General features: G+C 47.0%; 1 protein-coding gene and 1 long non-coding RNA gene across 4 annotated transcripts in view; one reads left to right on the top strand and one right to left on the bottom strand.

The window, feature by feature from the left end:
* Positions 1 to 9,374, bottom strand: part of Tmem150c (transmembrane protein 150C) — a 75,575-nt gene extending 66,201 nt beyond the window's left edge. The window contains exon 1 of one of the 2 annotated variants that reach the window (XM_048426596.3): positions 8,772 to 9,374. In XM_048426596.3, coding sequence (XP_048282553.3) covers positions 8,772 to 8,863 — 92 coding nt within the window. In that variant the 5' untranslated portion in view covers positions 8,864 to 9,374. Of the gene's footprint in view, positions 1 to 8,592; positions 8,689 to 8,771 lie in introns of those variants that run through there. The other variant, XM_085691588.2, reaches the window with a different exon arrangement.
* LOC125395302 (uncharacterized) lies at positions 7,870 to 13,209 on the top strand. 2 transcript variants are annotated; one of them, XR_015738530.1, is made up of 5 exons: positions 7,870 to 7,996; positions 8,119 to 8,369; positions 10,855 to 10,994; positions 12,244 to 12,378; positions 13,115 to 13,209. It is a non-coding gene; the product is annotated as an uncharacterized LOC125395302 (long non-coding RNA). The 2 variants fall into 2 exon arrangements; XR_015002632.2 differs by having other exon boundaries at positions 12,970 to 13,209.
* Positions 13,210 to 13,481: the final 272 nt, after the last annotated feature.

Genomic DNA, 13,481 nt, shown 5'->3' with positions numbered 1-13,481 from the left:
ATACATTTCAGGACCACCAGCTGAGGGGTGGCCCCACCCACAGTGTGCGGTCCTCCCTTATCAATCATTGATCATAAAAATCTCTACAAACTTTCCTGCAGGAAATTTTAGGAAGGGATTTTATCAACTGAGAGTTCGTGCCTCTTCCTAATGACTGTGGCTTATGTCACGTTGACAAGGGGTCAGTTGTGTTGGCTAGTTTTTATACCAATGTTCTCTCCTAATATCCCATGTTCCTTCAGTACTATGCTCATCTCAGTCTGGTTATATGTCTGCTCCTCCTGCACTGGGCACCTGTTTATCTCAAACATATGGTCACGGCAGAAACGTGTTCTGAAGGTATAATGTAAAGCTCTGGACGTAAGAGTCAGAAGAGGTTCCATGTTTCCTTCTTTGAAACTAATCTATAATACACAAATTGGCACTTTGACACTATGGGGGTAAGTGAGTCCTTGTTGCTATGGCAACCTATTGGGACAACAGCCTAGACTCTAACACCAAAGATTTGTCACAGTCTTCATGATTAAGATAATATCAGCCCGTTAGCCTTCATATGTTTGTTTCTGGCCATTGGCCCATAGGCACACTCTGTAATGCCCCGAGGGCACACTGTGGTACACAGACTGTCTTGCCAACAACCTCTGATGCCACCTAGCCAGCCAAACTTGACGGAATCATATGAGAGTTTTAAAAAAAAAATGTGGTGCCTGTGAAGAGCCCTCCACCCTGAGACTCTGATCTGACTGACCAAGGATGCAGCTTGATTGTTAGCTCCTCGGATGGTTTTACCAGATAACCAGATTATGCAACCAGGCTAGGAACCTCTGCCCCTGGGTTGCCTGTCAGCCAACAAACAGTGGTGCTGTCCAAGATAGCAGTTCATTAAGAACTCTGTCAGTTCAGCACATGCCTATGCCTGTCAATGGGCAAGGGTCTCTCTGGGCTACTTAATGGAAGGACGCTGCACTTTAGAAAGCACAAGAAGGCAGATCACATGCTAACTACATCTAAAGTCACATACGGCTGGTAAAATTTAAGTTCATAAAAATCTATCCCACAACAGGCCCGACTGTAGATATCGTTAGCTTTGGGGGCCAAACAGTCACTGACTCAGACACTCAACTCTAGGCAATGTGGGGACAGATGAGTGGTTAGGCCTAGTAAAACTTTATAGTATTTTGCTGGCCTCTGCCATTAGACAGTCAAATGTCCTAAGATAAAACTAAATTGCCGACTATAACTTCTAAACACAGAGAGCCAACGGATTAATTGGAAGGAGAAGAGAAACTTGCGAGCACATTTGAAGGGGAAGTGAGTCTTTGGTATAGACCAGGAGCCATGTTAAGAGAGCCTGGATCACAGTATGTAAGAACTGTGAAACAGTTGTGGTCTGAGAGAGTAAAGAAGCCTCCTCCTCCTCCTGTGGCGACTGAACTTGCGCCATGACTCCAAGAGATAAATCACATGGCGTCCAAAGGCTTTGTGTCGCTTTCAGACACCCTACAGGGAAACCATCGCCATCTGGAACACTTTAGTTCTCCAAGTAGAAAGAATGAGTTAAAAATCTCTGTTTATTAATAAGAAGGAAGTAACAGGGAGCAAAGGAGCCATCCTGAGAGGCTGGGTGATGGCTCAGTCAGCACAGTGCTTGCCATGCAGTTGAGGACTTGAGTTCAGACCCTTGGCACCTATGTAAAGACCAGGCATGCACACTGTCATGCTAGGACTCAGAAAGTGGAGATGGATGGATTCCTGCCGTCTGCTGTCTAGCCAGACTAATCTAAAGGTGAGTCTTGGGTTCAGTGAGAGACAGTCTCAAAAATCAAAAGGATGAACAACTGAAGGAGATAGCTGACATTGAACTCTGGGATCGACATGCATGCATGCATACACAACTGTACATTCCATATACCTTCCCACAAACAGTCATTCTGAGCCTCTGAGCCAGGGACTATGCTACAAGTGCCACTATAGCTAGAAGCCCATCTCTGAACTTTGTTAATGGCCTTGCAAGCAGACACACAAGGTAAGTGGCCTGATCTTAATAGATCACAACGTGTCCCTATCTGGTCACAACTGGAGCTGTTCTGCAATTCAGTTAATGGAGAAATTTTCTCTTTAGGTCTACAAGCCTGGATGTACAATCAAAATTATGGTATGAAATGGCAGCCCACTTCCCTCCACGTAAATCAATTTTTATGCCACATATAAGCTGAAATTAAAAGGGAGAAATACCAATCAAAATGTCATAGGGAAGATAATTGTCTTTCTAAAGATCAATTGCATTAGTTGCTAAAGTTACAAGGATATAAACATGGTCCTTGCAGGCACTGTGCTGTCACTGATAAAAATGGTAAAAATTTCAAAATGTTAGAGCTTTGAAGTGGGAATATAGTGTCATAAAAGGAAGCACTGTTACCCCTAGCTTCACATCCCGTTACTGCTCCCTCTTCCTGTCTCGGCACACAGCACCAAGTCTTGGTGGATCTGGGGTTGGAAGCTTTAACTTTTACTTCTGTTAGGAGCCCTAAGAGAGCTACATCACAGAAGGAGCCTCATTTTAATAAACCAACACCCAAGTTCACTTAAAACTAATACTTCCGCTTGTGTTGTTTTACAACGATGTCACCATTTTATTTATATTTCATATGTGCAGGTGTTTTGCCACGTGTATACAATGTGTGTGTCTGGTGTGCAGACAGAGGTCAGACGAGGATGCCATAGCCTAAACCGGAGTTACACATGGTTGTGAGCAGCCATGTGAGTCGCGGGGATCAAACCAAGGTCCTCCGTGAGAACAAGCACTCTAAACCACCGGTCATCTCCCCAGCCCCAACGTCACCATTGCTCACTACTCTACTCACTCACAAATTGACAATTTGCAAGACTCTAACCAACTAGTGTAGATTTCCAGCATTGCAACACCCGTTTTAGCTATTTTAAGACAGCTACTTTTTAACATGTCTTAAAACTACCAATTAATGCCATTTAAAATATTTCCTTGTCAGCTGAATCATCACAAATGTGAAAGAATATAATAAACCTAATCAGAACGTTTAATTTTGTCACATGCCTTAATCTCAACCTATGGGAAGAGGACCTGGGATTTTGGATCACCTTCTGATGTTAATGTACAAAGAGATCAAGGGAAACAGAGGGCGAGGGAACCTGAGGAAGAAGGGTGTGTGTGGAACTGGGAGGAGTGGAGGCGAGGGAAACTGAAGTCTCCATCTAATGTATGGGAGAAGAGATATAGACAGAATCTCAAAGCAAGCCTGGGCTACATGATGCTATACCTGAAAAAACACACAAAATGGGTTTTAAAAAATTATATTCAATGAGGGGTTGGGGAAATGGCTCTCGCCCCCACACGTCTGATGAAAAGTAGCTGTGTTCCTAAGCTCTGTTTGGAGATGCTTGCATTTACAGTTAGTTATCAGAGTCACTCATTATGAATGCTTCAGAGTGAGATAATGCCATTTCAGCTGCAGACTGACTTCCTCTACTGCCACAGTTGAGAACGATTACTTCAGGCATCGTCTGCACGACTCGCAGTGTTTTTCCCAGACAGTTTGTCAAGCTCTTTTTGTTCCATCGGCACAGTCGATGTCACCGTTCAGAGAAGCAGATAATTCTGTAGCCTTGAACGAAGCGAGTCGTTTGCAGATTTTTTTTTTTTAGCATGTTTGCCACAGCCTCTGGACATTCAACAGAGGGAAACTAAGCATGTTGGCGAGCTGTGGCCTCTCCTGTTCTACCCAGCACGGTCTCTGGTCACCGGTCCAAAGGAAACCTGAAATCTGCTTCTAGATGACAGTGAAGGAGTGGGGAAGATTTCCAGCCTCAGTGTGAAGACCTCCTGAGACGCTGGTTTTCATTTATGTGCTTATTTATATTAAACATTCTTTTTCCAGTTATGAGGCTTAGGGTCAGATCCAGGACCTCTCCAGTACCAGGTAAGCCTGCACAACTGGCTTAACCGCCCAGCTGTTTTCCATTTACTGCCTGAGGACTACGCGAAGAGGCCCTCACAGGAAAGAAGTACTTTTGAAAAGAAAATGTTGGTGATTTTGCACAGTGGGGGACTTAGGAGACGGACCTGTTTCCTTAGAGTACTTGTCATTTGCTTGTTGCAAACCAGAATGCAGAAGTTAGAGGATGCAGGCGGGAAGAACACATGCAGGAGATGTAATAGGTTGTCAGTCTCTAGGATGCTCAGATTTTGTAGGTACCAGGCCGTCTCTCCTCTCGAAGGACATTAACCTTCCGAGACCACTGGCTGGCAGCAGTGAGGGCTCCTCACCCTAGAACTGCAGTGACTTCCTGCTCCCCATCAGGCTAAGTCTCATGCAGAAAATCATTACATTTGCACGAGAGCCATGGTGCACAGCACCTGAGTGTCACAGGTCTGCAGATGTCCTGTCTATGTAGGTAACGCTATCACATACAGGGTGTAGGGTGACTGAACTCATGGTCTGTCTCCAAACTGATTGCTTCACTGCCAAATGAGACGTAGGTATGTGGGGACCAGAACTTCTTCATCAAAGGAAAACAGGATAACTCACATAGGGCATGCAGTACAGAGTACTAGGTAAGCCCTGGTTATTGCTGGGGACCACATGTGTCTTCTCATAGAGGAGCCACAAGATGAATTTCACAAGCAGGACTTTGCATCTGAACCATTATACACACACACACACACACACACACACACACACACACACACATAACTGCAGATAATGAACATGCCTAAATCATGTGGAATAGATGAACTGGGCTCTGCAGTGAAGATTTCAATCCAGAGGTCTCACTTCTCCAGTGCTCAAACCACATCTGCCTGCTTCCTTATGGCCTGGTCATGGTTATACATGGAGGAAACAGAAGGTTCCATAGAGGAATGCACAGGCATTTTTCTGGTTCTGTTTCAGAAGGGAAATGCTGATTCTCATCTAGAAATTGATTTTAAGACCCAAGGTAAGCAGTTTGAAAATACTATAGTGTATTAAAACACTAACAAATTTTTTTTAAGCTAAAAAGACATGTTACTTTATTTCAGAAACTTTGGCATGGTATTGGAACTATATGAAGCATTCATTAGACTTATTTAACCATCCCCATCACCATTGTCCTTCTAGACTGCTAATATCTTCAAGTCAAAAATACCTCAGGGCTATTTTAGCCTAATTCTAATACATCCTAATACATTCAACAATCACTAAATAACTGACTGAAAGATTGTCCCTCCTTCAGAGATCGAGACCCCGATGATTCTCAGCTCTCCCCTGCAGAGGGGCTCTTAGGCCTCTGGGTGAGGGTCACTCATTCTAGAAATGTGAGAGGCAAGGTCTTGTGAAATCATCTCATTATAAAGTGTGCTTTCTCCACCATCAAAATAACAGTTTTAATCAAAGCAAGTTAGTTTAAAAATGGAAGCCATCCATAGAAGCTGAATCAAATCCCACTTTGGGCGGTATTTTAAGTGGATTTGGTAAACCCCACAGGCGGTATGGAGCAAGGGTGGGGGAGAGGTGTCTAGATTGAAGTCCCAGAGAAAGAAGCCAGATATGAAGGGCTGTAACACGAAGACTTCGGCCCTCAATTGTCCCTGGAATAAGCCGTTTGTCGCTTTTCTCAGGAATGAGAGGAGAGGAACAGTCAGGCGGTTGCCCTCCTTCCTCTGTACCTCTCCCCCTCGACTTTAAACTGATCAAATGCAGAAACCAACACTGAGAATGAATGAGATCCACAATGTGCACAAGAGCAAATGATGCTCCTGTGTGAGCACCCGCCCAAATGCTCCTCTTGTGTGTGCACCCATTCAAAAGCTCCTCTTGTGTGAGCACCCACCCAAATGCTCCTGTGTGGGCACCCACTCAAAATCTCCTCTTGTGTGAACACCCACCCAAGTGCTCCTATGTGAGCACCCACCCAAGTGCTCCTGTGTGAGCACCCGCCCAAATGCTCCTGTGTGGGCACCCACTCAAAAGCTCCTGTGTGAGCACCCACCCAAGTGCTCCTGTGTGAGCACCCACCCAAATGCTCCTGTATGAGCACCCACTCAAAAGCTCCTCTTGTGTGAGCACCCACCCAAATGATCCTGTGTGGGCACCCACCCAAAGGCTCCTGTGTGGGCACCCACCCAAATGCTCCTGTGTGGGCACCCACTCAAAAGCTCCTCTTGTGTGAACACCCACCCAAATGCTCCTGTGTGAGCACCCACCCAAATGCTCCTGTGTGAGCACCCACCCGAATGCTCCTGTGTGGGCACCCACCCAAACACGGTGCCAACACCCAGGAGTGATGCTTATTTTTGTAACAGTCAGAGACAGGAATTTAAAAAGCCAACTGTTTTTAGAGTAGGAATGAACTCCAGCACAAATCCAAGTGCTTTTTCATAAGGCAGGATTTCCGAGTTAAATCTTAATTCCCGGCAGTATAATGCAAATTTCTACTTCTCCCTAATTAAGGGATAATTGCCATCAAAATGTATCTCTATCAGAAATGAGTGGTGGGAATTCAGAGTTGCACTACCTAATATGGTAGCCACTATCCCTACATGGCAATTTAAATTAATTAAAGTTAAATAAAATTTAAAATCTGTTCCACAATTGTACTGGCCATGTTTCAACAGCTACATGTGACTTGTGGTTATAAGACAGACTTATAGAATATTCCCATCCATGTGGAAAGTTATACTGGGTAGTACTAATTTCTTACCCGGTAGGAGAGCTCCAAACCTTGCCTAACCTACTAGAGCTGGCATGACCCAGCGAACACCCAGAATTTTCCATCATCTCATATTGTTCCTATTGTCCCGTCTGAGCTCTCTGTGTTGAGTATTTCCACTTTGGGCTGGGGAGATGGCTCAGCAAACCACCCCCCTCACAAAGCATCTGACAAGAAACACATGGATTAAGCAATTGCTATCAAGATATTATAATGCAAACTTAGACAAGCCAAACAAGTGTCATTCAGCTAGCTGCAGAGTACAAACATGTGTTTTTCAAATAGTTTATGTTTGCTCAATGTCAATTTACTACGTCCAGTTTCGGAGCTTCCAACTTGGGAGACTTGCAAAACATTTAAGCAATTTATACACCAAGGACAAATCATTAAGATCCCCCTGCTTATGCCATGAAGATTAAATTCACACTTCTAGTTCATTCAGAGATGGCAGCTGCTAGGTGTGGTGGCGCACGCCTTTAATCCCAGTATTCAGGAGACAGAGGTGGATCTCTGTGAGTTTGAGGCCACCTGGTCTACAGAGTAAGTTTCAGGAATCCAGAGCTACATAAAAGAGACCTTGTGTGTGGGGGAGGAGACAGAGACAGAGACAGAGAGAGAAAGATAGATGTGGGGAGCAGGGAAGGAGATGAAGACAGACAGACACAGAGAGACAGAGACAGAGCGAGACACACGTATGGAGGGGCGGAGACACAGCTACAGTTAATATTGGAAGTAAGGTCCTTTCTGGGACACGTGTAAGAAAAAGTTAGGTATCTGGTGCATTAAAGTTGAGACTGTAAAATTACTCACTCTGCATTTATTACATGTATGTGCCTAACGGTTCACCCTCAACATGGGAAACTTTAAGTGGGTCAGCTTATTAACTGCTACCGTGGGCTTCATACATTCACATTTGCCTCCCTTTTTATTATCTGCAGCCCAGAATGGAGCTTCAGTCCTGCATTATTAAAACCTGTCTTCGATTCAAGCAGAGAACTGGAGAAGCAGAAACTAATATTGCCCTTTCGGCTGTGTTACTGTAATAGATCTAAGAACTGCTTTATTCCGCCCTGCTTTTTCAATATGCTGGTGTATTTCGGTTCCTTAACAGGACCACACATACAGGAGGTCAGCGTGGGATTGCCCAGGGAGATCGGCTGGCTTCCATTCCACCTGGGCTGTGTTCGCACACTGGCCTTCACAGCCCTGGCCCAGCCCTGAAAGACCTGGCCGGAATAACCGCAACCGAAAGACCAGCAAAGTGCTTAGGGTATAATAAAGTGTCACGGGGGTAGGGGTGAATGGAGAGGGATGAACGGGGTGGGGGGGGGGGGAGCGAAGGCACATGGGTTTCAACTGGGAAACCCCTCATTCTCCCTTGATTCATTTCAGGAGGGGAAAACCATTCACTCAGTGAAGACTCTCTCCATAACCCGAGGCTGACGACTTTCTAAAATTATTATGACTACGGACAACCAGAGCGCCTAGTGCCCGGCCGGCGACCGGCACCCCTGCCCACGCTCAGTCCCAAATACCCGATTCTTCCCAGGAACGCGCGCCCAGCGGGGCACCGCAAGTTAGCGCCCGGGGTCGGCTCGGCTCTGCCGCTTTCTCCTGGTCCCCACCCGGGAGCAGCCGCGGAGGTGGGACACCTGTCACCGGGCCGGGCGGGGGCCGCGGGCGGCACTGCGGCGGCGGGGAGCGGGACGGGCGAGCCGCGGAGCCGCACCGCCTGCCTCGGGCTCGGGAGCACGCGCTCGGGGGCTGGGGAGACAGTGCCACCGCCCGGGTGGTGTCTCCGCGGGGACCCGGAGCCGAACGGGCCGGGCAGCGGGGCCGAGGGACGGAAGAGGACGCCGCGCCTACCTGCTCCGGGCGGCAGCGGCTCGCGGGCCGTGACCTGCGGCGGCGGTGGCGGTGGCGGTGGCGGTGGCGGCGGCGGCGGCGGCGGCGGCAGTCGCGGCGGGGAGGGCGCTTCCTTCAGGAAGGGGTGGGATCTGCCCGCCCGCCCCCTCCCGCCGCAGCGCGGCCGGTCCCCGACTTACTCCGGGGTCCCCGCTGCGGGGTCTCGGGTGGACGGCGGAGCCCCGCGGTCCCGGCTTCTACCTTCCCCAGTCCCCGGGTGCCTCCTAGTCATTCGGGGCCGCGGCCGGAGGGGGGTGGGTGGACGGTCCAACAGCTTCCTTCCAAAACCAAGGTGGACGCGTTTGCCTGGCGCTCCTCACCCAACAAAAGGCAGAACGGAATCCGGGATTCTCCGCCTGCTGGTTATTTATTCCTGACCTGTTGTAACCTTCCTGCTGGCTCCCTTCTGTCCACACACCTAGGGCTTTGCACACATCAGCTAGGATTCATTCTCAGGCCGCTAGCCCTGTGTAGTTCTCGGTCACCCGCTGCCCTCCCGTGGCTTTCTTTCGTCTTACTGAAGGGACACAGGACCAACTTCTGACCCTGACAATGAACGGAGGACGTCAAGGCCGCTCTCCTATAGCCAGCTCGCTCATCTAAATCCCTTGTATCCTGGCCTAGTCGTCATAAAACTGTATTCATCAGCATTTTTGTGGCAGCCCCCCACCCAGACCCCAACTTCTGCAGTAACTCTCACTGACCCGGAAGCACCGTAGCCCAGTGCTCTTTTAATCTCAGATTCACGGCTAACTTACTTTCCTGGTCTGCTATGTATGGTAGGGTCCCCTAGATCAACCTGCCACACCCATCTATTTAAAACCGTTGCCTCACAGAGTACAAACTTGTAAAGTCCCTCCCCAGTTCAACCTGTTCAAATTCTCCACCACTGGCATGTAATTATCTACATACGTGTTGATTTCTGATCACCGCTTTGTTCTCACTACTGGGCTGTTAGGTTTTTGAGGACTCGGGCCTGACTGTCTGTTTAGCATACACTAAGAAATGGGGCGATTATTTAGGCAGCAAAGCAAAAGTTAATTCTGGCGTCGAGTCCCCTGAAAGCATATGCTGAACAGGGCTAGAGTTTTTCTGAAGACTTGTCTGTGGTTTCTTCAGATTCCTGTGAGTCCCCCAAAGTTAAGAATTGCTTGAGGCCCACCTTGAACCCCAGTTCTGAAAATTCTACCCTTACTCCCTGTCCCCTTGTTTGTTTAAGACAGAGGTAGCCTGTGTTGCCCAGGCTGGCATGTTGACACCAGAGAGCCTTCTGTGGGAGGCCATTAAGACTGCATTTTGATCATGAGTATATAGGATATGCATAAAAAAATCATTGATTCATGTTGTTGCTAGGGGTCATGACCATGGTGGGCTGGGATGGGGGAAATTATTCAAATGCTGATGGATGCATTTTTATGACTGCCTGACCAAGACAAGAGAGGAAAAGAGCAAGCTGGCCCTGGAGAGCGGGTTTTAGCATCCCTGAGGTTTTCTCCTGCCTCAGTCTCCCAAGCGCTGAGGTTTCAAGTGCTTCTGTCCCTCTCTTTTCTAAGTTGACTGGACAGCACGCTATATAGACTTCTTTCTGACTTAATCTTTTAAAACCTGTTTGGTTTTGTGTATACTAGAGTGCCTCTGTTTGGGTGTGTGCACTTGAGTGCAGGTGCATTTGGAGCCCGGAGGTGTCCGGCAAACCTCTGGGAACTAGTTACGGATGGTCGTGAGCCACCTGATGTGGGTGCTGGGGACTGAACTTGGGTCCTACCCGAGAGCAGCACATACTCTTAACTACTGAGCCATCTCTCCAGCTCCTTTAATTTATTCTTCTCTGTGTGTGTATGGGGGTATTTGAGTGTGTGGTGTTTGAGACAGTCTCACGCAGCCAAGACTGGGCTAGGACTCACTGTATTATGTAGTAAGGTTGGCCTTGGACTCCCGCCTCCACCTCCTGAGTGGTAGGATTCTGACCAGCTTTGTTTTTGTCTTTGGAGAGGGTTTGTGTTATGGTTACTATTGCTTGTCAATCCCAAAGAATCCAGCTATGAGACCAACCTCTGGGCATGCCTGTGAGAGATTTCCTAGACTAGGTTAGTTTCCAGGTACGTCTGTAGGATTAAGTTGATTGACTGAACTCCATTCCATGGGCTGGAGTCCTGAACAGAATAGAAGAAGAAAGAGTGAGCTGGGCACTATCATTCATCTCCTTCTGTTTCCCAAACGCAGATGCAATGAAGCTGTCTAGTACCTGCTCCTGGTGCCACAACTCCTCACGGTGATGGGTGATAGGCTCTACCCTGGAACTCTGAAACATAGTCAGCCTTCTTTTCCTTAAGCTACTTTGTCTCCTATTTTGTTGCAACAAGGTAAAAAAGTAACTAACAGCCTTGTGGTGTGGCTGTTCCTGGGAGATGGGGGTAGGGTGTGTGTGTGTGGGGGGGACGGTTCACTAACCTGCTGAAGCAAGGATTCTAAGTTGGGTTTGGTAAAACAGTGAGTGTTTCTTTGGCTTACTTACTGGGTGAGGAACTGCTTACAGTTCTCCTTACTGGGTGAGGAACTGCTTACAGGGGCAAGAACGACTCAAAGGCAGTTGCATAACCAAAAGATCCATTCCAGCGTGGTCAACACTGACACGCATTTTGATTGCAGTAGGAGACCCCAGGCTGCAATGGAAACCAGTGACCAGAAGCCGAACACGATCTGTACCCCATCTTCCTCAGGTTACCTCCACAGCCATGAAACATTCTCAAAGTGAGGAGGGGACTGAGATGAGGGCTTAGTTGAGAACCCTTCTCAGTTCGGTGGGCTTCCCTCTGATTGGTTTCTGCCTTTCACCTATTTTTCATACATACAGCTAGCCAGTCAGGGCCGTCCTAAACCCACTAAAAGCCCCTAGACACAGCCTCTTCGATGGCAAGCACTTTCTCTTTTTAAATGAACATTATTTTAAAAAGAACTTTCAAATAACCAAAAAGACCACGCCAAAATTAACCAAAACCAAACTCTATACATCTTAATAAACTTATATAGATCAGGATAGACATTCAAAATAAAGGCTGCATAGGTTCACGTTAAAATTTACATTTTCAGTATTGAATATATTTTATGCATTTATCCACCACCAAGGAGGAAATGCGGGTAATGGCCGGGGTTATGAGAGAGGATATAATTGTTTTTCTCATTCTAATGCTGTCATGGAGTTCCTGGTTTTGGTGGTGGACATTTTCCAGTCTCCCTGCTGCTGCACTGTGGCCCATCTGCAGCTTTCTTTTTATCTTTGGCTTAGTAAACCCTTGTTCTGCTCACTCCTTTTGCTTTCTTATTCTTATTAGTCAGGAGACAAGAAGTGTGTGGAGAAGGAAGTCTGCAGCGACTCCCTGGACAGAGAGTGGATTCCGCCTTCCCAGCCGCTGCTATTTCTTGTTATTACATTGTTATTCCTTGGGGGCAGGACCTGTGACTCCTCCTACAGCTTTCTCACAGTTGGAAGTTGTGTTTACTTTCTGACCCTTAGGAACTTCCCTGTCCCTCCAGCTTGTGAATCCAGTTAGGGCTTTCTCTCGGTTGTAAGTTTTGTTTACCGTCTGACTATGAACGTCCCTCTCCCTCCAGGAGGAGGAAATCACTCTCCCAGTGGGACACACTGGGTTTTGCAGGCCACAGCTTGCAGTCCGCTTGCCTCAGCTTTCCCAGTATCTGGGATCATAAGCACATGTCATAAATGTGCCATGACTGGATAAGACACAGGTAATTGTTTCTTTAGATTTATTCCTTTTATTGTATGTATACGAGTATTTTGCCTGCATGCGTGCCTGTATACCACATTAATGCCTGGTGCCCAAGAAAGTCAGAAGAGGGTGTTGGATCCCCCTGGAAGTTGAGATGTGGATGATTGTGAGCCATTATGTGGGTGTTGAGAGGCAAACACCTGTCCTCCACAAGAGCAGCAAGTGCTCCTAACCACGGAACCACTTCTCCAGCCCCAGGATGTTTCTGATGAAGAACCAGATATAGTTTTTGACATGAGTGTGAAGGGTACAGCCTTTTTTGGGGGGGGGGGGGGTAACGAGGAAGCCTTCAGTCTGTGAAAGTTTCTTCCTTGTTTCTCAGCAGAAGGGTAAAGTTCCTTCCTTGGTTATTGGTAGAAGGATAAAGTTCCTTCCTTGGTTATCGATAGAAGGGTTGACAAAGCTTGGCCCATGTTTACTTTTGATTTCACCCAGAGCCCTGCCCACTTTTACTTTAGAAGCCAACTTGAGTTTGGGAAGATAGTAGGCTCAGGGCCAGTTATCAGCAGTCTTCACCACTGACACCTTCATCTCCAAAATGTCCATACAGATCAAGCCACAGAGTGAAGGGAATCACGGTCCTGGCAGTGACACCGACATGGAGTGTCATGTTAAAATGCTGGCTACAGAGAAGAGCTCGGCACTAAAAACAGATTCTATACTCATGTACAATACTTCTGTTCTATGTTTTACAGCTTAAGAGAACTGGAGACGAATTACAAGCTTGCCTGTGCTTTTATATTTCTTTAATTGATATCCCACCCATTAAAAATCTGTTGTCTGTGATGCACTTGGTGTGGTTTTAGAAATTAAATCCATATATGGCTAAGTCAGGGCAAGGTAGCCCATAACTTAATAGCAGCATTCATAAGGTGAAAACAGGAGGATTGCAAGTTCAAGGCTAGCCTGGGCTCCATAGTAAGAGTTTATCTCAAAATTAAATAAATAAATAGCTACCTTCCAAGAACCAGTTATCTTTTAATTATTGTAAGATTCATCTTGTACCTTCAAGTAACCTATTGATGGAATTCTAAACCGCTTCAGGCTGTGAGGAAAAGATCG

The sequence above is a fragment of the Myodes glareolus genome, chromosome 8 (assembly GCF_982192425.1).
Source record: "Myodes glareolus chromosome 8, mMyoGla1.1, whole genome shotgun sequence".
Lineage (NCBI taxonomy): Eukaryota > Metazoa > Chordata > Mammalia > Rodentia > Cricetidae > Myodes > Myodes glareolus.
This window is presented reverse-complemented; position numbering and strand designations above follow the sequence as displayed.